Raw genomic sequence first — 26,823 nt, forward strand, 5'->3', positions numbered from 1 at the left:
CCGGCGTAGTGGGTGGGGGTGTTGACCAGTTGCTTGAGTCAGAGTATGGCGAGGTTGTCCAGCAGGGCGGCGGTGTTACGGTCCTTGTTGTTCTCCAGGTGGAATTTGAGGTCCCCTAGGAGGATGTAGTCGGCGGAGGGGAGGGCGTGTGGGCTGATGAAGTCCGTGATGTCTTCGCTGAATTGTGTGCGTGGTCCCGGGGGTCTGTAGATGAGGGTGCCTCTGAGGGTCGTCTTTGGGTCGGTGTGAATCTGGAAGTGGAGGTGCTCGGCGGCGGCGAAGGTGTTGTTGGAGTCGGTCGTGATGCGGATGGTGTTCTTGTGGACGATGGCGATGCCTCCTCCGGTCTGGTTGACGCGGTCCCTCCTGATGATCTTGTACCCGTCCGGGATGGCGATGGCGATGTCGGGGGCTGAGGAGGCGTTCATCCAGGTTTCCGTGAGGAAGGCGACGTCTGGGGATGTGGTGTTGAGCAGGTTCCAGAGTTCCACGGCGTGTCTGTGGATGGAGCGGGTGTTGAGCAGGATGCACTTGAGGTTGCTGCTGGTGCTTGGCTTGGTCCGTGAATGCGTTTCGGGGCGGCCCGGCAGCAGGCGGGGTTCCGGCCGGCATTGAGTGCGTTGAGGGCGGCGGCGTCATATGTCTGTCGGGTCGTCTTGCATCGGTGGGGGCCAGGGGTCCTGGCACTGGGCGCAGACGGGCGCAGACGGGCGCAGACGGGCGCAGACGGGCGCAGACGGGCTTGCCTTTGGCGCACCTTCGGCGCACAATCGGCGCACAATCGGCGCTCCCGCTGCGCGTGACAGCAGCGCGTTCACGTGGGCGACATAAGTGAGGAGCCGGGAGGGAGGAGCAGCTGGGTGGCGGGAGCGGGTCGGCGAATGGGCAGGAGGGGGGCGGGGAAGCCGGGAGTCAGCGGCGAGAAAATGGAGGTCAGAGGCCGGCTCAGCGACGGCTGGGTCGTCCTGGGAACGAGAAAAAACGATGAAAAAGAGGAGAAACAAATGCAGGGCAAAACACACAACTCAGGCAGAACGCACCGCTAACACCGCTAGTCGATAACCCGGACTTCACCCCAGGTATGGCGAAGGGAGCCTACACCCATTGGCGTTTAGCGGAATGCCGCTCCCTCTGTCACGTATATGGTCCGGAGGGAGTGCTCCCTTTCCTCCTCTCCCGACAGAATATAACTTCCCGGAAACAGAACGCATGCCTTACCTTCAGGTTCGCCACTGGGCCCTACAGCCACAGGTGAGGGAGACTGCCGATCGCCTCTTCCGACCGTACGAGAGATGGCTACTGCCTCGCACTTCGGACGCCAAACTCATATCTGACATTTACAAATTCCTTCAACCACATTCAACCCATCTTTATAATCCAGGAAGGGAGCGGTGGGAGAGAGAACTAGGCAGGACCCTGAGCCATAAAGAATGGAGCCAAATTTCCTACAGAGCGCGACACTCGGCATACCATTCAGGGCTGACTGAGACACTAACTAAGGTAACCACATATTGGTACTATACACCGGAACGCATCAGCGAAATGGATCATAGTAAAGACAAGAACTGCTGGAGGGGTTGCGGGCACACGGGCACTCTACTACACATTCTATGGGACTGCCCCCTGATACAACCATACTGGACACAAGTGATTGATGACATAGCTACACACTTCCACACCGAACTGCCCCCCTTTCCTACCTACATCATACTTGGGCTCCCCAATCCCCTGACATACCCCCTACGCTCCCGAAGAGGACGCCAAATGGCCATTGCCCTAGGCTCAGCGATCCAAAACATTTTGATACACTGGCGCACTGCCACTGTCCCTTCCACTACAGGTTGGCTTCATCGGCTATGGGGGGTATTGGGGATGGAGAAGAGGTCCATTACACTAGCCGGAAACATAGATCAATTTGAGGAGATATGGCAGCCGTTTCACACTCTATTGATAACAGAATTCAGGGAACTTACGTGCCCGCGATACCTTCGCCTATTGCGCCTCTCGAAACCGGAGGTCAAGGGCCACTGATGGAAAGGAAACAATGGGGCCCCGAATTGAGGCCTGCTGGGGCGTCACAGGAGGAGAATGACTTGAGCACTGGACAGGGAGGGGGAGTTGGGAGGTGGTAAGGGAGTTTTCCACCTGGCAGGCATGTTGCACTTTTCCTTACAGAGCAACGCAGCAACAGATCTAATGAGTACTGGACTTTCAGGAAGCCTTCTCATGCACTACCTGTACCTTTCTTATGTATACTATCGCTGCTGATGTTGTTTTATCTACCCTGTACGATTTGCCTTCCAGGTGCAGTTTTTCAAATAAAAAGAGTTAAACCTAAAGCTATATTGGTACAATGGGGCGAGCATTGCGAAATACTGTCTGTTAGCGAAGGAGAAGTGTGTTGAGGAACGCAGAGTCATTAAGGCGCATAACCTCAAGGATCTACTCACCCTATGTCCCTCTTTCCACCACAAATATCAGGCAATTCACACGCTCCAAACGTCACCCGACGGCATATTCAGCACGATAGAACGCTATTCACACGCTCCAAACGTATATAAAGGCGCATAACCTCAAGGATCTACTCACCCTATGTCCCTCTCTCGACCACAAATATCAGGCAATTCACACGCTCCAAACGTCACCCGACGGTGCACTCAGCGCGATAGAACGCTATTCACACGCCCCAAACGTACGCAAACGCCCACCTTTGAGCCGGTGCTACTTCCAGCGAACTACTTTGTCACACAACGTGCTTTGTCCCCTCCAAAGTATATGTTGCGTCGCTGTATAGCCTATGTCCATCTGCTTTGCCTCACCTTTCAAATGCTGCATTCGGTGCTCCGGTTGGCTCTGTGGTTCCGGAGTTTACCCGCCTCAAAGGTTTGGTCTCTCTCTTTATTATATTAGTATGGATATAGACTATAGAATTAGGATTAAGCAGAACGAACAGCTTAGCAAAAGCAGCAGTGCAAGCTTCTCGCATGTGAGAACACAGAGCAGCCATATTATCACTAGTGCGCAGATGCGACAGTCTTCCCTCCAAAGCCGCGAGTACCTCATGTCAGGTGAGTATGACAGACGCATGCGCAGACGAAATTCCCGCGTAGCAGCAGCCATTTTAAATGCAAGCGTATTAGGATTAGTAAAACACATAAGCAAGCGTCACTCGGACACCCGATAATAATGTAAACAGGGACACATTAGTAAGACAAACATGTTGGTTACATAGTTAGGGTTATTCGAGGTTCATGAGTTCAAGCAAGTTGCTTCTTGTGCGAATCCTTTCTCCATCACACATAGTGGGGGTCTCCAACCTGTTTTTCCTAATAAGAGCTACTTATGCTCAACGAATCACCCTGAGCTATTAATATGAACTGTGCAGGATTACCAGCAGTGATTGCCTCAGTATGTCAAGGAAAGTTCAAGGTAATAAAATAAGCCTCCCAATGCCATAAAGTGTTTACCTTTGAAAATTACCCTTAATATAATTTGTAAATTCAACTTTTATACCAACATCAGCATAGGAGCTCTGAAATGTGCATTTTGGTCGTTTACATGCTTTTCGATTTTGGTGTACATATATTCAAACTAAGTGTCTAATTTCACTGTACTAATTACCACTAATCCTTTATGGGCTCCGGGGTAGCATGCTCTTCGCCAAATAATCGCTTCAACACCCCATCAAGGCTAACAAGCGCTATATAAATGCAAACATTTTTCCCTCTTCTTCTCAATCCAAACAGCTGACTAACCTATCTACCACTCAAATTACTTTCATATTTCACTACACTAATTCAACACTAATCCTTTATGGGTTCCGGAGTAGCGTGCTACTCGCCGAAAAAGGGGTAGTGTATATAAATGCAATTACAATACAATAGGCTGTTCCAAAATACGTTTATTTTAACGTTTTCATGTGTTTGGCATTTTAGGTTTAAATTACAGAAGAGAATCTCTCTTTTTTTCAGTGGCTTGGATATAAAAATATATTTTCCAATTATTTTCGCTGGCGGCGAAATATAAAAAATATGGACCAGTTAAGTGTACTTGAAGAGCTGGCACGATACCGGCCACTCTGACGCCCAGTATCCAGTTTCTCATTCAAGAGCCAACAGTTTCACTGGGACTTATTTGCTTCTCCAGAACGTTCTGTGGGCAGCAAAGCCTCACTGTGCACATTGGACTAACAGCCCCTCCTCTCGCCCTTTTCCCGAGAAAAGCCAATCCTGGAGTGGCCGAAGACAGGCTAGGTCAGACGTACAGTAGATTACCAATAAGGACGCGGAACCCGGACCTCGGTGATCATTTGTCGGGTCCCTATTGGATAAGTAACTCTTCACTCATGCGAGGGGTGGGATTCACGATGTCGTCCCTGCACGGGAATTGTCGCTGTTCGATTTTTTTTCTGACGTGCTTTCTTTGTGCATTCCTCCCGTTGCCCACCATGCCGCTCGACTTGGCCGCGTGGAGTGGACCGCTGAGCCTCACTGAGGTGGAAGAGAAGCCGATGCATCCTCTCCAGGTCCGCTACGGAAATTTGGAGTTGGACGAGCTGGGGAAGGAGCTGACCCCCACCCAGGTAACGAAGGGGGCCGTTCCAATAATAGAGTGCAGTTCGGCAACTGTCCCCTTCACTAGCAAGAAGCTCATAAGCTCCTCTCCCCGTTCTCTGCATTCTCATTACTCACCGTATGCTATCGTTTTAATGGTATCCTGTACCCCCATATCCCCCCAAAAAGTATTAGCTTGTCTCATGAATCGGCGCCCAAGCGAGCTTGGCCCCTGTCACTTTCGGGTGTTTAAGGGCAGACAAGTCGCCCTGCAATAGCCAATGTGTACTAGTTCTAGCTTGCTAGCAATTCGCGGGCAGTGACAGGGCTTCTCTGGGTTTCTAGAGCACGTAAATGCTAGAAATAGGGCTATCGCACCCGCTGCGTTCTTGGCGTCTAAAGGTAGTGCTGCAGGGCGAAGCTCGTAATTATTTAATACCTCAGGTTAAGAAATTATGACAGTGACTAATCGAACTGGCACCTGCAGCGAGTTCCTAGTGTACTTGCTTTCTTCTCACTCCACTCAGCAGCATTAGATGTGCAGGAGTGCGTGGGGCGCTAATTTTACTCACGATCATGTGTCAGTTGCCACCTAGCAAGACACTGACGCATAAAGTACATACCGCTCGGATGCCAAGTAAAACTGAACTGAGACGTGCCTAACAGGCTACGTGAACCCGGAGTGTTCTGTAGTGGCGAGATGGGTGTACGCTTCCTTGCCGAGTATTAGCGACCTTTGGCAAATACGGTATTATGTTTGGGTGACTGTCGTGTTAAAGTTATCTTGGCACCGGTATGTGCGACGTTTACCTATCGTGGGTTGAGTCTTCTCCGAATCCAGCAACGTGACTAGCCTCAGAGGAAACACTTCTGTGGAAATAGCCACACAAGAATAAGAGTTGAGCACCTCTGAAAGCACTGAGTTGGCAGAGCACCAAGCCTTTTCATAGTTACGAAATGCAAAAGGGATGCCGGTAGATATTATACCCCCAGCCCTCCCCCTCTCTGAACACTCAATGGGCTCCCTGCATTAGCATTTAGTTTATCCTGTAGCAAATTGGAATTCTTTGGGGGTAGATCTGAATGACAAAAAAACATGCGGGCAACGCGCTCTACTGCATGAGCGTGTTAAGCAGTAAAATACATTAGTAAGTGATGGATTGCAATGTAGTTTATCCAAGTAAGGGTCTTTGTATATCCTCTGTGACTGGCCAGAGTGATGCCACTATCCTGACTTGGGTCGCGGCACAGCCGTTTAGCGAAAAGAAAACGAGTGAGGAATATAGTGCATCCACCTCGTTTAAGAGGTCTTGTCATCCTTAGAGCAATAGCGGAGTAACCTTTGTGCATTGGATACAGTGTAAAATGCTTTATAGCTTCACCCATGTCTGTCTGCATTGATTGAATACAATAAAGGATGCAAGATATCTAGTGTCGTGTCTGATAACGCATCCATTTCTTTCACTTATTCTTTATAAACCCTTTGCTTTATATGAGGAGTGAGAAACTAGAATGCTTTTATCTTCAGGTTTATCTCTTGGCCACCTTGTGAAGTGCTATGGTAGAGTACATCTTTGCTTCAGCCGATGGACACCTGAGTCTGGAGAAAGGAGTGGCAGTATTTAGTCCACTGCCTCTGAATTCTGACGCCTATTTAGGGTATAATTCTGATAAAAGGCACACAGAGACTGCAAGTTAACGTGTGAGATGAGGGCACTATTTTTATTTCATATTTTTAAAATGTTTTACTTGGAGCAAAGCCTGAGAGCAGGTGCTAAAGCGCACTCAGCACGCTCTTTATGACCTGACATTCTAGTTGTGCTGTCTTCGATAGCGCATGGCTACCCAGAGGCCTCCCAGCGCTGTGACAGACACAATATATGGTAAAACCAGACTGACAAGGAAGTTATGCTCAGAAAAGCCAAGTCTTCAAGGCCTTACGGAAAGGGAGTTCCTGCCCCAATTGGCGCAGTTCCAGGGTTAAAGTGTTCCAGAGTCTAGGGGCCAGGAAGGAAATAGAACAGCCTACCCAGTGAGATCTACGAATCCTGGGGTCCATCAGAAGGTGAGCGATTGAGGATCGGAGAACTCTCACCGTCAAATATGGGGAGGCTATAGATCTTAACAAAGAAGGGTTATTTTTTTTTTTATTAATTACTCTGTATAATGCGAAAAGTCTTGAACTGCCCTCAGCTTTCTCCTGGAAGCCAGTGGAGATCGCTCAATGTTTGGAAATGTTCATCAGGAGTTGTGCGGCAGCATTTTGCACAGTATGCAACCTCCTGACATCGTTATGGGTTGAACCAAGAAATATGGCATTCCGATAGTCGAGACAAGATAGCACAAGAGCCTGAATAATAACTCTTCTCGCAGTGAAGGGTAGAAGGCTGAGAACCTTTCTCAGCAATCTCAGGGTACCATAACCGCTACAGGCAATTTTTTTGTCTTGAAGTTCCATAGTGAGACCAACATCAAGCTATATCCCAAGGCTCTTTAGCAAATTTTTAGGGATGGTCAATTGACTCCGGCCGTCTGGAAGTGGACTCGGAACATTGCCGCAGAAGTTGTTCCTTAACAGCATGACTTCTGTATTGTCCTCATTGAGTATAAGTTTGCAGCCAGCCATACAACTGGCTACTTCCAGAAGACTAGAGTCATGGATAGGTGACCAGACCTGGAGTCAGGAGAGATCTACACGACCAGCTGGGTGTCGTCGGCATAGGAAACCAACAGCAGCCCATATGTTCGAATGATATCAGCAAGGGAAAGAAGATAAAGGTTAAACTGAGTGGGGCTCAGGGCGGAGCCCTGAGGAACCCCGCCGCAGAGAGGGAGACTAGCAGTGAGACATGACTGATCTTGGACCTGGAAGGTGCGATTATCCAGGAAGGAGAAAAGCCAGTGCAGGGCTCTGCCCTCAATATTGACCGATTTTACATTGTTTTACCGAACACACAGTGGAAGTTGGAAATACCAAGAGAGAACACTTGTGAATCCGAAAGAGGTTTGCTGGGACCAAAATCCATGTGATTAGCAGAGTCTGGAAAGGAGGAGTAGATGTTCATATTTTGTTTCTGGAAAAAGTGAGTCAGTTCATTACAGTGCTCAACAGAGGCCACCGTAATGGGCCTGGCTGCTGTGTTGCTGACCTGTTGCCAAGCCAACCCAGGTTGGGTGTATCTTATTGTTCTGTTTAAAAACAGCCGAACTATGCCTTATGCTGCACAGGGTTTATGTTGTGTGTGAACGCCTGAATGTCTTTTGGACTACATAAAAATGTTTACCTGCAGGTGTCTTGGTATGTGCGCATGGTTGTCTTCATATTGTGAAGATGCACTACTCAAAGCAATTAGATTTGTCAGTGCTTGTACAATGTCACAAAAAACATTTATAGCAGTGCTGCGGAAAAAAACTCCTATGCTGTTACTTACCAACAAGAAGAGGCGTTGCAGTCTAAGCGATCAACAGAATTCCCCTGCCTTTATGTGCAAAAATGTCCATGGCTTGAAAGACAGTTTCATGTTTCCATATACTTGTCTGCAGTTTCAATCATTGCCACGCATTTGATGCAAATTTATTTTGGAATTGGAGCTTTTTTGACCAAAGCACAAGGTTTGTTACTGTCTGCACAAATACGTGTGTTGAAGAGAAAGAGAAGAAGTTCCTCTAAGTGGATTTTAAAAGAATGACGTGTGGCTAAATGGGTTGTGTTAACACACGCTAATGCAATCATGCAGAAATGTATTTTCACAAGATAGCACATTAAAGCCAGACCTACTGGCTTTGGTAGTGGAATTAGTGGTACTGGCAGCTGTTCTGTTGAGTATAGTTTTGTTGTTATCTGTGATGTGTTGCTAGTATTAGTGGTTGTTCAGTAATGTCTTATTACTTACCGGTAATCTTCATTACCCCGATTAGGGTCCTCCCCGTCCCAGTCCTAACAACGTGAGGCAGTCCTGCCTCCACCCAGCCAATCACAACGCCAGTATTCAAAAGTTACATAAGCCCCTCCCACCTACCGCCATGCCTGTTATCAACAAGACTCCGACACAAACACAGCGGGAGGGCGGGAGGGTACAGGACTGGGACGGGGAGGACCCTAATCGGGGTAATGAAGATTACCGGTAAGTAATAAGACATTACCCCCTCATGGGTCCTCCCCGTCCCAGTCCTAACAACGTGAGGAACTCACAAGCAGAGAACCAACAAAAAACGCAGGACACCAGGGATCCATGCAGAGTACAAATCAGTAAAGATCAATGAACAGCAACGTCCAAGACGCCAACAGAAAAACAGCCAGCAGAGGCATGTAAAACAACAAGCCAAGAAGGTAGCACAAATACAAGACGGGACAGCGGGTGGCCGCCCAACAAATTCCCGGATAGAAAACTCCTGCCGCCCCAGCCCAGGAAGCAGGCACAGAACGTGTCTAACGACCCAGCACCAGAGACGGAGGAGGCAGACCCAAAGGACCGAAAAGGCAGGCTGACCGCCAAACGCACCCACTGACCAACCTCAGAATCGGAAAATCATATCCCCCAAGCCACACCTCCACAGGAGACAAACAGGGCAGGAGAAAAGGGAAAAACACCAGGGAACGAAGGTGGGAAAAACCGGAGAGTCCAGCGAACCACCAAGGAAGGGGGAACAAGGGACTCCCCAGCAGGTAAAACAGGAAGAATCACTCCAGCTGCCAAAGGAAACGGGAAGAACCCACAGGCAGAAAGACCGGAACAAGCCACAAACCAACCCAATCCGGCAGGAACTCCCAACAGGGAAAAGAAACGAGCAGAGCACCCAAAGCACCCAACCGACGAGCAGAGGTGATGGCCAGCAAAAAAGCCACAGTAGCTGACAACCAGAACAGCTATCAGCAAGAGCTCAAAATGGGGCAACATCAAACCCCCCCCAAACAGCAGGCAAAAAACCAAGAAGGCACAAGTACAGGAGAGACCGGCCGACGAAGCCGAAAGCCTAGAAGAAACCGACTCTCCAAAGGGGCAAAAACCACCAAGGAGGCTCCAGGACCCCGACAAGCACGAACCGCCTCCCACTGAGAAGACAAAGCGAAAGGGGCAAGGCCCTGTAAAAAAAATAGTCCAGAGAAAATCCAACACAGAGGTAGGATCCTCCAGCACAGGAACGACCCAATGGGAAGAACACAAAGAGAAAAAAGAACCCCAAAGACGACCACAGCACCCAAGGGCCGAAGGCCGACGTGACAATAAGATTCCACGAGCTACCACAGAGGAACAGCCCAAAGACGCCAACCACAGCCGCACAAGAGCCAGGCCGTCAGAAGCAAGTGACGTCAGGGCAAAAACCAGCTGTGGACCAAAAAGCGGAGCCGGAGTCAATGAAGTCCGGCCAAACCCAACCCCCGCCAGCAGCAGCAGGAGCAGAAATCAAAGACAGAGAGGCCAACGATACAGACACCTACACACACCCCCTTACATCCCCAGACTATGCAGGAGGAGAAATAGGAGGGAAGGCACATAGAAAACCCGAAGGCCAAGGAAATGTGCAGGGGCCATGCAAATCCACACCAAATCGAACCAAACAAAGAAAATGCGCCGCCGAAGCGAGCACAGAGGGCACAAAACAGAGGACAGGAGGAAACGGCCCAAGCAGCGTCTTCGAACGAAAACGCAGACAGTCCCAAACACAAACTCAAAGCCCAGAGAGGAGACACGGCCCAGAGAGAGCTGCGGGAGCCCGAACCACCAGAGGCACAAGACACACCAATGAGCCATAGTGTTGTGGGAACACCACATGGAAGCCAGCAGGAACAGAGACATGCAACTGGTCCCCCCAAGAAGGCCCAAGCAGCAAATATCCACGGGAAGGCCAGCACGAATCAAAAAACTCGGCAGCCACCAAGGACCCCAACGTGGTGCCCAACCCCAAGGACAGGCGTCCAAGGACAACAAGAGGAGAGAAGGGAGCTGAAAACGCACCCCAAACACCAGGTCGGGAGAGCAAAGCCACCAGGCCAAAGTAGGAACCAGAACAGGGGAGAGAGGCACCAGAGCCATGTAACCTGCACGGAAAAGGACCCAAAGAGCCAATCAGAAGAAACACCAGGGACAGGTGGAACAGGCAAACCCAAGGAACCACAGCCGTGGAGGCAGCCACCACCTCCTGGAACCGCAACCAACCCCAAAGGGCAGAGTGCGACCCAGCAGGACCCACAAAAGAGCCAACAGGGAAGAGAACCGAGCCGGAGGGTGAAAACAACCCCCTGCAAAGTGACGAACAGGCCCCGAGAAACCGAAGGCCCCGAACAGGAACCAGAAGAAAAATGGCCAGAACCACAACAAACCCCAGTAACCCGAGCAAGGCCACAACGCCACCATCGCCAGAACAGTCACAAGGAGGGTGGAAGCATAAAACGGACAAAAGCCACATAGGGAAAAGCCAAAAGCACCCCCCAGGCGGTCACCCACCCAGGTATGGACCAGACCTGACCCTGCATAACATAGAACAACAGGAGCAAGCAGAGCGGAACCGCCAACCAGCAAAAAACCTGCACAGCAGGAGCCAGCACCGCAGAAAAAACCTGGGGCACAGGAGAGAGGCCGAAAGGCAACACCCGAAACAGAGAAAGGAACCCATCCACAGCAAACCGCAGGAACCGCGGACCAGCCAGATGGATGGAACGTGAAAAACAGACAACACCCAAATCCAGGGAAGCCCAAAAAAATAAAAAACACCCACCAGGAAGAGGGGAATGAAAGACCGCAAGGGGAACAACCGACCAGCGGCACCAAATGGAATAAAGCCCCGGGACACAGAACCGTGCAGAAAGGAACCAACGGGCGCCAGGACCAAGAACAAAGAGGAAGTGGAACCTTGGCCTGCTCCGCCACCGGAACCAGCACAACAGCGCCCAGAGACAAAAAGAGACCGAAGCCCAAAGAAGAAGGCAAATGCAACACGGGTCAAAGGACAACGGAGCAACCGTGAAAACAGCCCAAAAAGGGGGACAGCCCGGAAAGGAATCCAGAAACCAAGAGCGAAGCCCGACAGGACCCACCAGTCGGAAAGCAGACCGGACCAACAAGCCAGGAACAACGGATCCGAGCCCCCAAAACCGTAACAAAAACAGCAACGGAGAGAGGGAACCTACTGCCAGATGAACACCAGGAGTGGGACACAGACCCAAAGAAAAAGAGACGCAACCGCAACCACCAGGTCACAGAGACCCCCCTCCCAGGGCACAACAATACCCAAAACCCTGGACGACCAACACCCAGGGGCAGCCGTAGGCGCAACAGAGGCCGGGAACCAAACGGAACACAGCCTCCCCCACCCCCGACCACGAAAGGGCCGAGAGGAAGACAGAGCACCACCACACAGACTGTCAGTAGAGGGAGCCAAAAAGCCAAGGAGCCACAGAAAAACAGATAGTGGACCAAGACGCCAGGACCAGGTCAGCCGAGGAGAAGACTCAACCCATCAAGCCAAGACAGGAAGGAAGGCCCGCAAACAGCCAAACTCCACACAACCCATGAGAAGGAAAAGTGAAGTACAGGCCGAACAAGAGCCAGCACGCACCCCAAAAGAAGAAGCAACACATGGAAATGCAGGAAAGTGAGAGACAAAGTCCGCCAGGCGAAACCACCATCCCAGAAAACGAGGAAAACCCTGCGTATCTGCCGCAAGCCATGCATCAGACAGGATATCCAACAGGACAACATGGAAGGAAAAGGTCAACCACCACAGAGTAAACAAACTGTGCGGAAAACCCCACAGCATCCAGGGATCTAGGGCCACAACCCAGCATCACCCTAATAAAGACCTATCCTCAGGACAACGCAAAGTAGGCCCTGGCAGCGCATACTGGACAGCCAACACCAACAACTGTGCCAGGCAGGCACAGGTGAAGACGACCCTTCACACATGGTGAGTGAACCCGAGCAATCGAACCAAACAGGAACTCACCACACAACAAAGGAAGTGCCCAGCAACCTCCAAGCAACACTGCCCCCAATCACCAAATCACACAATGTGAGACCGGTAAAAATTACAATGGGCAGCCCTGTAGTCTCCACCCACAGCCCCAGGTCAAAAGACCATGACCGTGGGGGCCGGACGCTGCACTAGAACCACAGCGCCGGAACGACCCGGGGCCAGGACACCACAAAAACTCCCCGCCCCAGCCCAGCACATGAACGGGGAGAGTCCCTGACCCCAGAACAGGAGCACAGCTGACCGGTGGACCGGAGCAGCCGCGCAGAGAAAAAAACCCACAGGAAACAATGCAGAAGTAAAAAACTGCAAATGAAATACTCCTGTGAAATACACACAGTAAATAACGCAAAAGCATAAAACTGCAAACGAAACACTCACGGCACCGTCCTGAAGAAAGCCAGAAACAGAAACAGGAACCGGGAGCACCAGCGTTCCGACAGCCGTCGGAGCAGAAAAAAAACAGGCATGGCGGTAGGTGGGAGGGGCTTATGTAACTTTTGAATACTGGCGTTGTGATTGGCTGGGTGGAGGCAGGACTGCCTCACGTTGTTAGGACTGGGACGGGGAGGACCCATGAGGGGGTAATGTGGCGTGGAATCAGTGGTAGTCTTGTATTGGTGGTGCATGATATTGGTTTTGCACGCATATGAGATAAATAACAATGTGGCAAAAAGTGTAAGGAATGATCGTGTTTTATAAAAACAGTTCTTACTGTGCTGCAGTGCTAGCACACTAAAGGATGAATGATGCATCAAAAAACATGAAGTAAGTAAGAAATCCTTCTCTGGACAGGGGCAAAAAAAGAAACCTAAGGACTTCACAAATATACTAGTGCAGTTGCAACACCTTTTTATGATAGGCAGTAGGTCTCCTATGGTGAATTTTATGGCAAGACCTGAGGCTCCTATTATGCTTTCTTATCTTGCTTTATTACAAACAGCAGCCAAGATAAGTGATAAGAACTACAGTTCCCAAGGGCCTGAGAGGACTCACTGGCCAATGGGACTAAAGAAAAAAACGATATCAACTGACCAATCGGAACATAGCATAATAATAAGAGTCACCACTGACTGCGCAGCTTCCTCTTTTCTTGCTGCTCGCAAACAGATAAGTGCTCTTATCTTTTGCCCCCATAATGTGATTTCGTTATTGTATTATTTGCATTGTTTACAGTACTGTTGATATGGTATTCTGTTACAATTAATAAATTTGCGCCTTTCTGCCTCGCGCTTTGCCAGATATTGTTTCGCGCTCGGCTTCACTCGCTCTGTGCACCTGCCCCCCCAGAGTTTTCCGCTCTGGTGGGTCCGTCCGCTTTCGCTCAGGCTCGCGCTTCTAGAAGCTGTACAGCGCTCACCTCAAAGTCTTGCTGGTGACGCGAACGCTGTTCGTTGTATTCTGGGCTCATTTCTCCGCACTCTTCAGAGTTTTATCAGCGCGGCTGCCGGTCTCTCTACTAATTACCGCAGCGCGTTCTCTGGCTCCACCGGCTGCCCCTCAGCTCCCACTGCCTTCGGAGCCTTTTTTCCTCTTTGGTCACGCCCCTGGAAGTGGTTTTTAGGCCTCCTGTCCCTCCTATTGCACATTTTAACCCTCGCCTGCCTTCCTTTTAACCACAGTATTTGCAATATGGAATTAGATAGCTCTCCTGTGTTAGTTCAGGACAATGAAGAAGGTGAAGCCTTCAAGAAAGATTTGAATATGTTTATTAATACCTCTGTTGAAAAGGCTGTCGAAGTTTCCATGAGACGCATGTCTAAATCCATGGAAAATACCATGGTAAGCCTAGTGTCCAAGGCTCTGGCCCAGTCTGCGGGGAAAAGCAGAAAAAGAAAGGTGGTTTCCTCTGCTTCCAAAGGTGTGTCTAAAACTGCGTCTGCTTTGTGTGGAGACGTTTCCACGCATTCGACTGAGGATTCAGCGCCTCCCAGGGGTCCTAGAAAGGAGGGGTTTGTTGGTACAGAGGGCAAGCGTAAACAGAAAGAGAAACACGCAGAGTCTCCTAGAGAGAAATTAGCCATTTCCACCATCATGGACACGGATGATGATGACGACATGCCAGACGCAGCGGATTTATTGAATATCTTTGATTTTTCTGACCCCTCCTCCCCTCCCCATAAAAAGACCAAACTTGATTCTTTCTCCTTCGAACCTGTCTTTGACTCTGAGGGGCTCCATATGTTCGACCCTTCGTCCATTCGTCATCCGAATTCCACCAAATGGTTACCTTCTTCCCATGTGGGGGAGTACATATCAGCCAGGCTTCGCCTGCCCCTAGAGTCCACTGTTAGGTCTAGACTAAAGTCCGAATGTCCCAAACCTTCCTTGCCAGACAAAATTACCCTTGTCCCCGCTATCGATCAACCTTTACTCACCTTCTTTTCCAAATTTGGCAAAGATCCCCGGAGGGGCGTTGACAAAGCCTGGTCTACTTGCCAGGACAAGCTTCTGGACACATTGGGTCCTTTAGCACGTATTTTTGATATGGCTGAGTCGGCCCGCCTCGATGGTTCTGACCTCTCAGCGGAGGATGTATCCATCTGGGCTCAACGTGTTTTCTGTTTATTAGGCAATGCCAACGCTGCCATCACGCACGAACGGCGTAAGGGTCTACTTATCAAATTGGATCCCAAATTGGCCAATCTTGCTCCATTGGATCCGGGTGCCAAAGCTAATGGTCTCCTTTTCGGGGAGAATCTCATCCGGGACATTAGTCGTTTTGTCTCCACCTTTGCGTCTCTTGATAAAGCACAAAAATCTATAAAAAAGGTCTTCGCTCCTCAGGTTTTTGGACGGGCCGGCAGAGGCAGGGGACGCTCTTCCGGCCGTCCCTAAAACAATAAAGGCTCCAGAGGTGCTTACAGCAATTCTCAAGACTACAAACCCCAGTTCTACCCTCAGCGGGGTATAGGTTTCCGTGGCAGAGGACAGAAAAACTACAGTCACAACAACTCCAACCAATAGGGTAAGGCTTTCTCCTTCTCCTCCTGTAGGGGGTCGACTAAAACAGTTTTTACCAAAATGTCGGACTATCAGCACAGACCCTTGGGTTCTTTCCACGGGTCAGGGCTAGCTTATAGAACTCTATTCACCACCTATCCAGACTTCTTTTCTCCCTCCTCTGGTTTTCTCTTCCAACATGGCTCTTCTCATCTCAAACAAAATAAACTCCCTGCTTCAGAAACAAGCAATTCAGATTTCTCCCTTCGACTCCTCCGGCTTTCTCAGCTCTCTTTTTCTGGTCCAAAAGAAAAACAAAAAGCTCTGTCCAGTAATCAACCTAAAATGGTTCAACCAATTTGTGGTTTACCGCCACTTAAAAATGGAGACAATTCTGCACCTACGGGACACTCCCCGTCCCAACGACTGGATGGTGCGTCTGGACCTTCAGGATGCTTACCTTACAGTTCCGATTCACCCCTTCTACTCGAAATTTCTCCAATTTCAGTGGTCGGGCGTGACATACCGATTTACTTCTCTTCCTTTCGGACTTTCTTCAGTACCCTGGTGCTTTACAAAACTCCTGAAACCTGTTGTTGCCTATCTTCGGGCTCTCGGAATTCGTCTCATTATTTATCTGGACGACATTCTTATTATGAACAACTTCTACTGTCCGAACTACACACTACCCAGAACCTCCTTCTGGACCTAGGTTTTCTATTCAATCTCGAGAAGTCTTCTCTTGTACCATCCCAAAACATGGAATTCTTGGGTTTCCTGGTGGACGCAGTGGGAGTGTCTCTCCGCCTTCCCCAGGCAAAGGTCTCGCCATTCAAATCAGAGATTACTTCAGTCCTCCGCACATCTCTTATCTCTCTCCGATCCTTAACAAGAATTGCCGGCCTCCTCTCCTCTTCCATTCATGCCATCTTTACGGGCCCTCTACATTATCAAGCCCTGCAACGTTTAAAAATCAAACACCTTCGCCAAGGTTTGGCCTATTCCGACCTTCTCGCTTTAGATCAAGAATCCCACGACAAACTTCTGTGGTGGACAGACCATTTAGATGCGTGGAACTGACGCACTATCTTCGCTTCGGCCCCAGATCTTGTGTTAGAATCCGATGCCAGCCTGTCGGGTTGGGGCGCCCGTTGTGGTCCAATATCGACTGGAGGTTCATGGTCTCACGAGGAGTCCAAATTGCACATCAATTGTTTAGAGATGCTTGCAGGTTCGTTTGCAATCCAAAGCCTCTCAAAGAATAGGATTCGCTGTTCCATTCTCCTCCGAATAGACAATGTTTCTGCGTTCTGTTACATAAACCATCTTGGCGGTACCAAATCCAAACCTCTGGCAGAGCTGGCAAAAAGTCTGTGGGAATATTGTCTGTCCAACCAAATTTCCTTGACGGCGGAATACCTTCCAGGAGATCTCAACTCGGTGGCCGATTGGCATTCCCGTTTTCTCCGAGACTCCAGCGATTGGAAGCTGCTTCCGTCCGTTTTCCTTTCTCTTTCTCAAAAATGGGGTCCTTTTTTCATAGATCTCTTCGCATCCCGTCTCAACTCTCAGTTGCCCCGTTTCTTCAGCTGGCGGCCGGACCCTCCGGCTTTGGCTACGTATGCTTTTCTCCATGACTGGTCCCGTCATCTCAATTACGCCTTTCCCCCCTTTCTCATGATCAACAGAGTTCTGTCCCAGGTTCGTCGTCAGACGTCATCCATGGTCCTGGTGGCCCCTTTCTGGCAATCTCAAATCTGGTTCCCTTCTCTTCTGGAGATGGCCGTGGACTTCCCAGTCCTCTTGCCGTCATGCACCGACTTGCTCTTGAGTCCTCAAGGTGTTCAACACAACCTCATTCTGGACAACTCCCTGCCGCTGTCGGCCTGGAAAGTTTCCGGCCTGACCCTCCGGACGTCCTCATTTCACAAGAGGCTGCTCTCTATCAGCCAAGCCTGGACTCCTGGAACTTCCAAAGCATACAAATCCGCCGGGTCTCTATGGGCAAGCTGGTGTCTGGAAAGGAATATCCATCCCCTTTCAGCCCCTCTGAATTTCGCGGTAAATTTTTTGGCCTCAGAGGCCGGTTCAGGTAAGTCTTACCGCACAATTAACCTTTATCGTTCAGCGATTTCGCTCAATCATGTTCCTATTGACGGCAAACCTGCGGGCGTACATCCATTGATCTGCCGCTTACTAAAAGGAGTTCGTTGTTCCAAACCTCTGTTGGCTAAGTTTTCCTCTTCATGGGATGTTTCTGTGGTTCTCAAACTGTTTACTGATTGGCCAGATAATTCTGCTCTTTCTCTCAAAATGTTATCTGCTAAGCTTACAATGTTGTTGTGTTTAGTTTCCATCAAACGTGTCTCTGATGTCAGAGCGTTAGATATTTCTTCTTGCCAATTCTCCCCTACTGGTGTAATGTTCACTATTCACAGACGGACCAAAACACATTTGAATTCTGTTTTTTACCCTTATTTCCCGTCTCAGCCTAAATTATGTGTTGGACAATGTTTACAAGTCTATGAACAAAGGACTTCTGATCTCAGGGCTTCCTCTCATTCACAACTCCTTATCTCCTTCCGAAAACCCCACCTTCCTGTTTCCTCTCCTACACTTGCCCGTTGAGTACGTTGGGTTATGTCCCTTGCGGGCATTGATGTCTCCGTTTTCGGAGCCAATTCCACCAGAGGAGCCATGGTCTCCGAGGCCTTTTGGGCTGGCTCCCGTCTGGAGGACATCCTGAGATCAGCAGACAGGACCAATGACAATGTTTTCTGTATGTTTTATTGTAAACCTATTAATACTGTAGCTTCTGTTGTTGTTAATATGCTTTAAAAAAGCATAATAGGAGCCTCCGGTCTCGCCATAAAATGTAGATTTTCCTAGTTATTATGATGGAAAGTCTTAATTTTATTAAAGACACGGAGGCGAGTATTATCCCACCGCTACACTACTAATTTTGTGTTCTCCCTCCCTTCAGCGAATCCGGCCCTGCCTCCTGCTGCTTCGTAGGAAGTCTACTCTCTCTACAGTCAGAGCTTCACCTCGACGGATCTTCCCTCCTGTTTGTCCGGTTCCACCTCCTGTGTCTGAAGCTGGTGGTTACTTCGGGATTACACGGTTTCAAGAAGTTTGTTCCTGGACTTTGGCGTTTACTCTGGTGGTTGCAATTTTACCTTTGTTTGCTGACTTTATCTGATCTGCTCGTCAGCAAAAAGAGGAAGCTGCGCAGTCAGTGGTGACTCTTATTACATGCTATGTTCCGATTGGTCAGTTGATATCGTTTTTTCTTCAGTCCCATTGGCCAGTGAGTCCTCTCAGGCCCCTGGGAACTGTAGGTCTTATCACTTATCTTGGCTGCTGTTTGTAATAAAGCAAGATAAGAAAGCATAATACTCGCCTCCGTGTCTTTAATAAAATTAAGACTTTCCGTCATAATAACTAGGAAAATCTACATTGTGTATACAACTTTGAGACTGGAGTGCCAGCACATGGTAAACAGGTGTGTGCAATGAAATAAAGAATTATATATTGACCATTGACTCCATTTGGCAGAATTGACTCCATTTTCTGTGCTGACTCCATCTTGTCTAACGGACCCCATTTTTTGTGCTTGCACGTAGCTGCAGAGTGAGGAGGGGATGTTTTCGCTCTTCACCTGGTTTCTTCTCACCGATCAGAGTGAACTGGAACATGTTGTGTGGGATGCGTGCTTGGTACCTTTCAGGGCAGAGACTGTTGTTGTCAGCGGAATGAGTGGAATTTATAGCTCCCTCTCCGAGTCAAAATACAGAGGCTGGCCAGCTTCTATCCTGACCTTGACACAGACCAGTACGGTCAGCTCGGTTTTTCGCAACAGAAGAAATGGGGTGAGGTTTCTAGAACCTTCGCCTCACGTTGAGTAAAAGGTATTAAATGCGGGGAGTATTCTAGGGCAGCTATGAGCTCATTTGTGGAGTAGACGTACTGCCACAAAATCTGGATTTGAGTCCCGATCAAACTCCTTCCTGGGCTGTCGAAGCGCTCCTCCAGCTTGAGTTTGCAAGGATGTTGCATGATCGATCAGTGAGGTGTTACTTACTTTGTGCATATAATTTCGAAGTTTCTTTACTACATGTATATATACTACATGTTATTCTGGTTTTGTGCTTGAGTTACTTGATATTTGGGAGTCTGCATTAACCAATATATTTTGCCTTCCCTTCCAAAATATTGAATTAATAAATGTGTGTGTCACTTTAAATGCACTTGAATTTGTTTTCTTGCTTCGCCTTAAGAGAGTGCTGGATCTTATTTTATCGCATCGTCTTTTGGGAGTGCTGTTTTAAGTGTGTTATTTAAAGGTGTAGCAGTGCATTTGTCTCCTCTCAGGAGTGCACGGTTTAGGTGTGGCCTATTGCGAAAAATTACAAACATTACAGTGTGCATCTGCTCTGAGTGCCTTACTGCATGTGAAATGGTTATCCTGACTTTCTTTGGCCCTACCGTAGGTCTAGGTCGGTCCCTGGTAATTGGAGGTTCAGAACCTGTTCTGTGACGTGGAGGGTGGACCAAGCATGCCCCTCATAGTGGGCACTGAACTATTGTCCCTGCCCTGGGTGCATCCCGTGGAGCAGTGATGGTGGGTTACCAAGTTTTTGTGAGACATTAGCGTGACCAGATCTTTTCCTTTGGTCTCATGGAGGGTAGGGTCTACTAGTTTAAGTAGAAGAACTAATGTGTAACCAGAGTTGAAGCCTTCCCGGCAGCCCTTTTGGCAGAGGTTAGGGACATAAATGTAAGCCTGCACTTTCTGCTGGAGGAGATTTGGGTCTGCCTAGTGCCTAAAAGCCTGCCTGGTTGCGGAAGGAGGTTGCCTGCCCGTGCTGGAGGAAAGATTGTCCAGGAGTAGAACATCAAGTTCTCGGGTGAGAAGCACCCAGAGAAAGATGACCGCAAAAGGGAGCACAGTCAGGTGTAGCCCATGCAGTGAGGGGGTCCTCTTGTCTCTCTGATCGGTTCCTGTGGTGAGCTGCATCAAGACTTTGCAAGAATAAGCATTTCTGTGTCATCCAAAAGTCTGCAGTGAGCCTCAAAAACTGGTCTGCCAATGTCAGGAAGGAGAGCTGTGTTGCTGCTGAAGCTGAAAGCCCTGCTTGGCCTGAAGTCTGCAACTGCTGAGGCCACCACCATAGATGACTCAAGCCCTGAGGCTGCAACATCGATACCTAAGCACCTGTCTGCACTGCTCAGTTCGAGCATGCCCCCACTGCCGAAGAGGAGTGTCGTTGTGTGGACCTGCTCTTTCGACTCCACCTTGCGGTCCCTGTTCCAACAAGAGGCCACTTCTGTGAGGATGGCTACGCAAATCAACCCACTTGTACTGCAACACCATCTAGCAGGTAAAAGCAGTGCTGAGAGACTAGAACACAACGCACAAAAGAGTCTGCCATGTGGCTTTAAGATATTTTTGGCGTGTCAGCACAAGGGGTAAGAAGGTAACAAACTGAGTTGTGCATTCGGAACGTGGTGTAACTTGAAATATCGCCTCAGTGTACCATAGAATGTAGTCATTGAAAATCCAGAGGAGAGAGAGAGGGTGCCAGAAGAAGGGTGTAGCGCCTTACTGAATATCGTAGTTACTGGGATTACAACCCTGTAAATGTAATTCATACTGAATTGTGTGGTATTTAGCTTTGCTGAGAGAATAAAGTACTTTTAACTAAAAGATAAGCAATAGCCTGGGCAATACGTTATTGTGTCTGTTGATTGCTGAAATCTGAGCTCTTGAACCACTCACTACCTCACTGAAAAGACTTTGATTGTTCGGCCTCGCTACCCTGAGATACCCAGTTTGCAGAACCAATAGTAATACACACCCCAACCAGTGGCAAACGACCTCCACCATAATTAAGGCCATGTAACCCCTGGCTGCTGTACACCTTCCCCGCCCTTCAATTAAGTGTGACAATAGTTATATTTGTTTGCATGCAATATTGTTCTGCCTTGATGCAAAGATTTACAAAAAACGTGCCTATGTTGTTCAACAGTTGTAATTTACTTTTCGAAAATCCGGCCAACGCGAAGGTTATATTCTTGAATTGTTGCAGGTTCAGAACAAACCAACGCTAATTGAATGGGATGGGATGGACAAAGACAAGCTTTATACTGTTATTCTGACTGACCCAGATGCCCCCAGCAGGAAAACTCCTAAGTTTAGGTAAGAAATAATGACGTTAATATGATGAAAAATAATGTATACGTGATCAGCCTTTACCAAGGAACACAGGAACATGTAAGGTGCAAGTGGTGGATCTGGTGGGTTACTGCCGTGGAGCACAAGTCCTTATCAGTTTTTGTAGAGCAAGAGTTAAACAAGCATAATGGTTTTGGTTTGCGTTTGTTGAAAAATGGTTTTAAGGCCTCTTTAGCATACATCGAAAATGTAACCCAGTGGGCCGCACCAGTGCAGTCTTTCTACGCACAGGTTGGTGCTGCATATGCATTCCCTGGTATAGAAGAGAAGAAAGGACGTGTTATGAAAACCTAGTGGGTGCAATGTACATCAGAACCTTGAAAGGCTAATCATTTGGCCTCCCCTAAAATCCTTAATGTTGTGGAACTGTCTTATCTAACATTGGCTGGATGAAAGGTTAATAAGGACCAGAAATATGAAATCATCCAAAAAAGGTAGGTGAGGAAGGAGGAGATTCAGCGCAGGGCTTTGGCACGGATGCCGGTGTCATAGAGTCTCGTGCTTACGGTGCAGTGTGAGACGGCGTTGAAGGCGGGCAAGAGGTCCAGAAGGATAAGGGCTGCTGTTTTGCCCTGGTCGAAGAGGGAGCAGGTGTTGTCGGTGGCAGCCAGGAGGGTGGTCTTAGTGCTGTGATTGCTTCGGAAGCCAGATTGGGAGATGTTCAGGACATGGTTGGCTTAGAAGAATTCAGAGTTGGGCGTTGGTGGCCTTCTTGATCTGACCAAAACAATAATCACTCAAAATACACCAGTGTCACGCAATCTGTGAGTCTTGCGTGACTGAAGTAGCTTAATTTTTGTTGTATTTTTCAGAGTCCTGCAACTATTTCTTGTATTACCTCTGGTTTGAGAGAACCCTAGGGAATGTTCAGGATCCAACCTGCAGCACAAATTATGTTTGAACTTGTGCATCTGGGGTAGGCAGCTCTGTTATCTAGCTTGCATAGGCGCTGGAAGTAGGGGTGCGACGAGTGCTGCAGCACCCGCCAAAAAAATCATGCTGGAGTTCAACAGGTGACCGAGCAATAAGAAGCTTTTACATTTTGTTTTTATTTCTCTTTTGCTGCGAGTTCAAAGACAGGAGTAAAATGTCAGGCTATGCTTATGACACAAATTGATGCTTATTCTGAAACTGGGTTTTACTTTTATTTCTCCTACCACAAAATGAGATTATTTTGTAAAAGGTATCCTAGTGGCAAACTTTCTGGGGTGCAAGAAGTGAAAGGAGAGGCTGTAGGTTGTCATTTTTTTCTATTACAACAACTTTCAAATACCTGTTAATGAACTATACATATTTCAAAATACATCAGCAATTAGGAAAGCACAACTGCAGCACATTTTTTGTAATTCTGAGGTGTGATCGAAACAAATATTTTATTAGGACCAATATGAATCAAGACACTTTACTTGGTGATACCCAAATTATAAATATAATCGGAAACCTGATTACCACACACTGTTGTTTGCACACTAGCTAGTTTTACCAGTAAATCTGCATTTCTGTGGAAATTTAGAACCACATCAGTGGGAAATGTGCTGTCTGTAAATGACAGAGCAATACCACACCAGTGCTCTAAAATGCACTACTGGCTACATACCACACTCATACTGCTCTCCTGCTGAAGGTGCATGGCACATTTGCTACACTTGTTTTATGTGCGACATTTGGATTGTCCACAATCTGTATGACTTCAGTGATATAACATTAATGACAGCACTCCCACTCTGAAAATTGTTCCAGTACTACTGCAAGCTTGTAAGAAGGAAAAAAAAAGTATTTTCACCAATACAAGCCGGTTTTAAATCTTGGCATGTACAGATTGTGAACCAGTTTAGCAGGTTCAATTGCTAACATCTAGGATGTTTGATTACTGTTGAATTGTATGTCGTAAAAATAGCAAGCTCAGAACAACCCTTTGGTTTACTTTTAGGGAATGGCATCACTACCTTGTGGTAAATGTTAAGGGTAATGACCTGAGTACTGGATTTGTCCAATCAGATTATGTTGGTTCTGGACCTCCAAAAGGAACAGGTGAGTGTCCTTAGATATTTGTTTGGGTTGCAATTTTACTAGACCTAGGTTTATTTTTTAGATAATGTGTTTTTAGTACATGAAGTACAAAATCAGCTTTTTGCAACGTTTCAGAAATTAAACTGCACATTTAATAAGTTAGCCTGTCAGTTTTCAAATACAAATCATTACGTCTTTTCATGTAAAACTCTTCAAAAGTTATTCTGATTCTTAATCCACATGAGTTCTGCTTTTTTGGTTTTTCGAAGTCTGGCCTTTGAGACAGCTTTCCATATTTTGTTCTCAAACATTATGTATAATTTACAAAGCCTTTTGGTCATCTGGCTCATTTATTGGTTTGTTAAATTGTTCACATTCTGCTTCCGCCCATCATAACAGAGCATGGGCAATGGGTGAGCCCATATCACTCAATGGCTTCCTTCACTTTGAGTGACTGCACAGCACCTGCTCACGTTAACATCTTCCTAAAAATAGTTCCTTTCTCTTCTGTTGCAAAGCTGGTTCAAACTGTTTATTTCATTTTTAGGTCTCGGCCTGATGTCAGCAGCGCATGCGCTGCCTCGTCATACGATTGAAGCCTCGTCCCAGCTCTGCCTGCAGATTTCATTTGTACGCGTCGTTTGGCGTCACAAATTAGGCCTAAAGCAGTGCAATGATTGCACTGAGGGCATGACAATCATTCCTTGTTGCCACCCTGTCTCCTTTTAGACCCGCCACCTGGGAGTGGATCGTTTATGGACGGATTTACACTCTTTCACTCTTTCCTTAAAAGGACTCAAAGCTATTTTTTCCCTAATTTGCAGCACACCTAATTTGCAGCACCGTCCACATGCTTGTAAAGGCCTCTGACAACCTCTCCTGCTTCAGCCCGCCCCCCTCCCCCACCCACCTTCGCAAAATGTAGAATTCTGCTGCATCATCAACGCACCTTATCTCTCTGGTGTTTAGCTTTTTAAAGCAATCTATTCATGCATTCATTTGCGCATTATGATGAGCTGACGAGTATATTTCGTGTGAGGCGGGGTTGGACTACAGAGGTATGTTTGGATGGTCAGTACCTTTAGAGCCAGAGAACTAAGTCAGCAGAGCTGCTTTAGAGCCTGAGAACCAGGTCAGCAGAGCTGCTTTAGAGCCTGAGAACCAGGTCAGCAGAGCTGCTCTAGAGCCTAAGACCCAGGTCAGCAGAGCTGCTCTAGAGCCTGAGAACCAGGTCAGAAGAGCTGCTCTAAAGCCAGAGAACCAGGTCAGAAGAGCTGCTCTAGAGCCAGAGAAATCAGGTCAGCAGAGCTGCTTTAGAGGGAGAGCATCAAGTCAGCAGAGCTGCTCTAGAGGCAGAGAACCAGATCAGCAGAGCTGCTCTAGAGCCTAAGAACCAGGTCAGCAGAGCTGCTTTGGAGCCAAAGAACCAGGTCAGCAGAGCTGCTTTAGAAGGAGAGAACCAGGTCAGCAGAGCTGCTTTGGAGCCAAAGAACCAGGTCAGCAGAGCTGCTTTAGAAGGAGAGAACCAGGTCAGCAGAGCTGCTTTAGAGGGAGAGAACTGAGTCAGCAGAGCTGCTCCAGAGCCTAAGAACCAGGTCAGCAGAGCTGCTCTAGAGCCTAAGAACAAGGTCAGCAGAGCTGCTCTAGAGGCAGAGAACGAGGTCAGCAGAGCTGCTTAGGAGCCATAGAATCAGGGCAGCAGAGCTGCTTTAGAGCCAGAGAACCAGGTCAGCAGAGCTGCTCTAGAGCCATTGAACCAGGTCAGCAGAGCTGCTTTAAGCCAGAGAACCAGGTCGGCAAGCTGCTTTAGAGCCAGAGAACCAGGTCAGCAGAGCTGCTCTAGAGTCTAAGAACCAGGTCAGCAGAGCTGCTGTAGAGCGAGAGAACCAGGTCAGCAGAGCTGCTGTAGAGCCAGAGAAACCAGGTCAGTAGAGGTGCTCACTCTTTACTACTCTTTTATACTCTCTCTCTACTACTCACCCTCCACTATTCACTCGATACTACTCACTCTTTACTACTTACTCTTTACTACTCTACTGCTCTCACTCTACTACTCTCTATTACTCACTCTCTACTACTCACTCTACTACTTGCTCTACTACTCGCTCTACTACTCACTCTCTACTAATCTCTACTACTCACTATCTACTACCCTACTACTCTCTACTACTCACTCTATTATTCTCTACCACTCACTCTCTACTACTTACTCTCTACTACTCTTGTACTCTGGTCCTACTCTCTACTACTCGCTCTCTACTACTCAGACTCTACTCTCTAACTCTATATTACTCACTCTCTACCGCTCTTTCTACCTCTCTCTTCGCGCACAAATATGCACATATATATATATATGCATATATATATATATATATATGGGTAAATATATATATATATATATATATGCATATATATATATATATATGGGTAAATATATATATATATATATATATATATATATATATATATATATATATATATATATATATATTCGCTCCAAAGTGCCCACCAGGCAAGCAGCACTCAGACAACAGCGCCTCACCATGCGGTTCCTTAATGCAGCCTGCCTTTCCTGCACAGTGCCTATATGCTAAAATTGTCCGCCGAAAATGCTCAGAACCTACTATAGGACGCAAATGTGCCATGATTTTGAAATGAACATTTGAATGCTCGCACTTAGGACTCTGTGTCCCAGCATACACTAAAGACTCGAACCGAATATACGCCCACTGGGGGCAGTGATGTAATTTAAATAAAGCTGCAAAAAAGAAAAAAGTGCGAGGCTCAGGTGCTTTCATTTCTGGCAGCCCGAGAAGAAGAGGTTGTTCCTCGAAACGCGTTGGCAGCTAAAACATGAGCAGGAAAGGCAGGCTGCATTAAGGAACCGCATGGTGAGGCGCTGTCGCGTGACCCTCTACTGCTTCAGGGCACTTTGGACTACAAAACATAAACACGGCAGCCTGGCCGTGAGAAGGAGCACCATCACCGTGAAAGCTGGAGGGGAAGTCCGTATACCAGCAGGGTGAGGCTGTGGTTTTGCACTAATCAAGACTGACCAGCACAGTGCCTATATGCTAAAATTGTCAGCCGAAAATGCTCAGAACCTAC

General features: G+C 47.9%; 1 protein-coding gene across 1 annotated transcript in view; it reads left to right on the forward strand.

Annotated features, from left to right (window-relative positions):
* Window positions 1-4,211: 4,211 nt before the first annotated feature.
* LOC147679719 (phosphatidylethanolamine-binding protein 1-like) overlaps window positions 4,212-26,823 on the forward strand; it is a 42,154-nt gene continuing 19,542 nt past the window's right edge. Inside the window, exons 1-3 of the mRNA XM_086943285.1 lie at window positions 4,212-4,582; window positions 21,560-21,669; window positions 23,636-23,736. Coding sequence (XP_086799411.1) covers window positions 4,346-4,582; window positions 21,560-21,669; window positions 23,636-23,736 — 448 coding nt within the window. The 5' untranslated portion in view covers window positions 4,212-4,345. The remainder of the gene's footprint in view (window positions 4,583-21,559; window positions 21,670-23,635; window positions 23,737-26,823) is intronic.

This window comes from Lissotriton vulgaris, chromosome 11, assembly GCF_964263255.1.
Source record: "Lissotriton vulgaris chromosome 11, aLisVul1.2, whole genome shotgun sequence".
Classification (NCBI taxonomy): Eukaryota; Metazoa; Chordata; class Amphibia; order Caudata; family Salamandridae; genus Lissotriton; species Lissotriton vulgaris.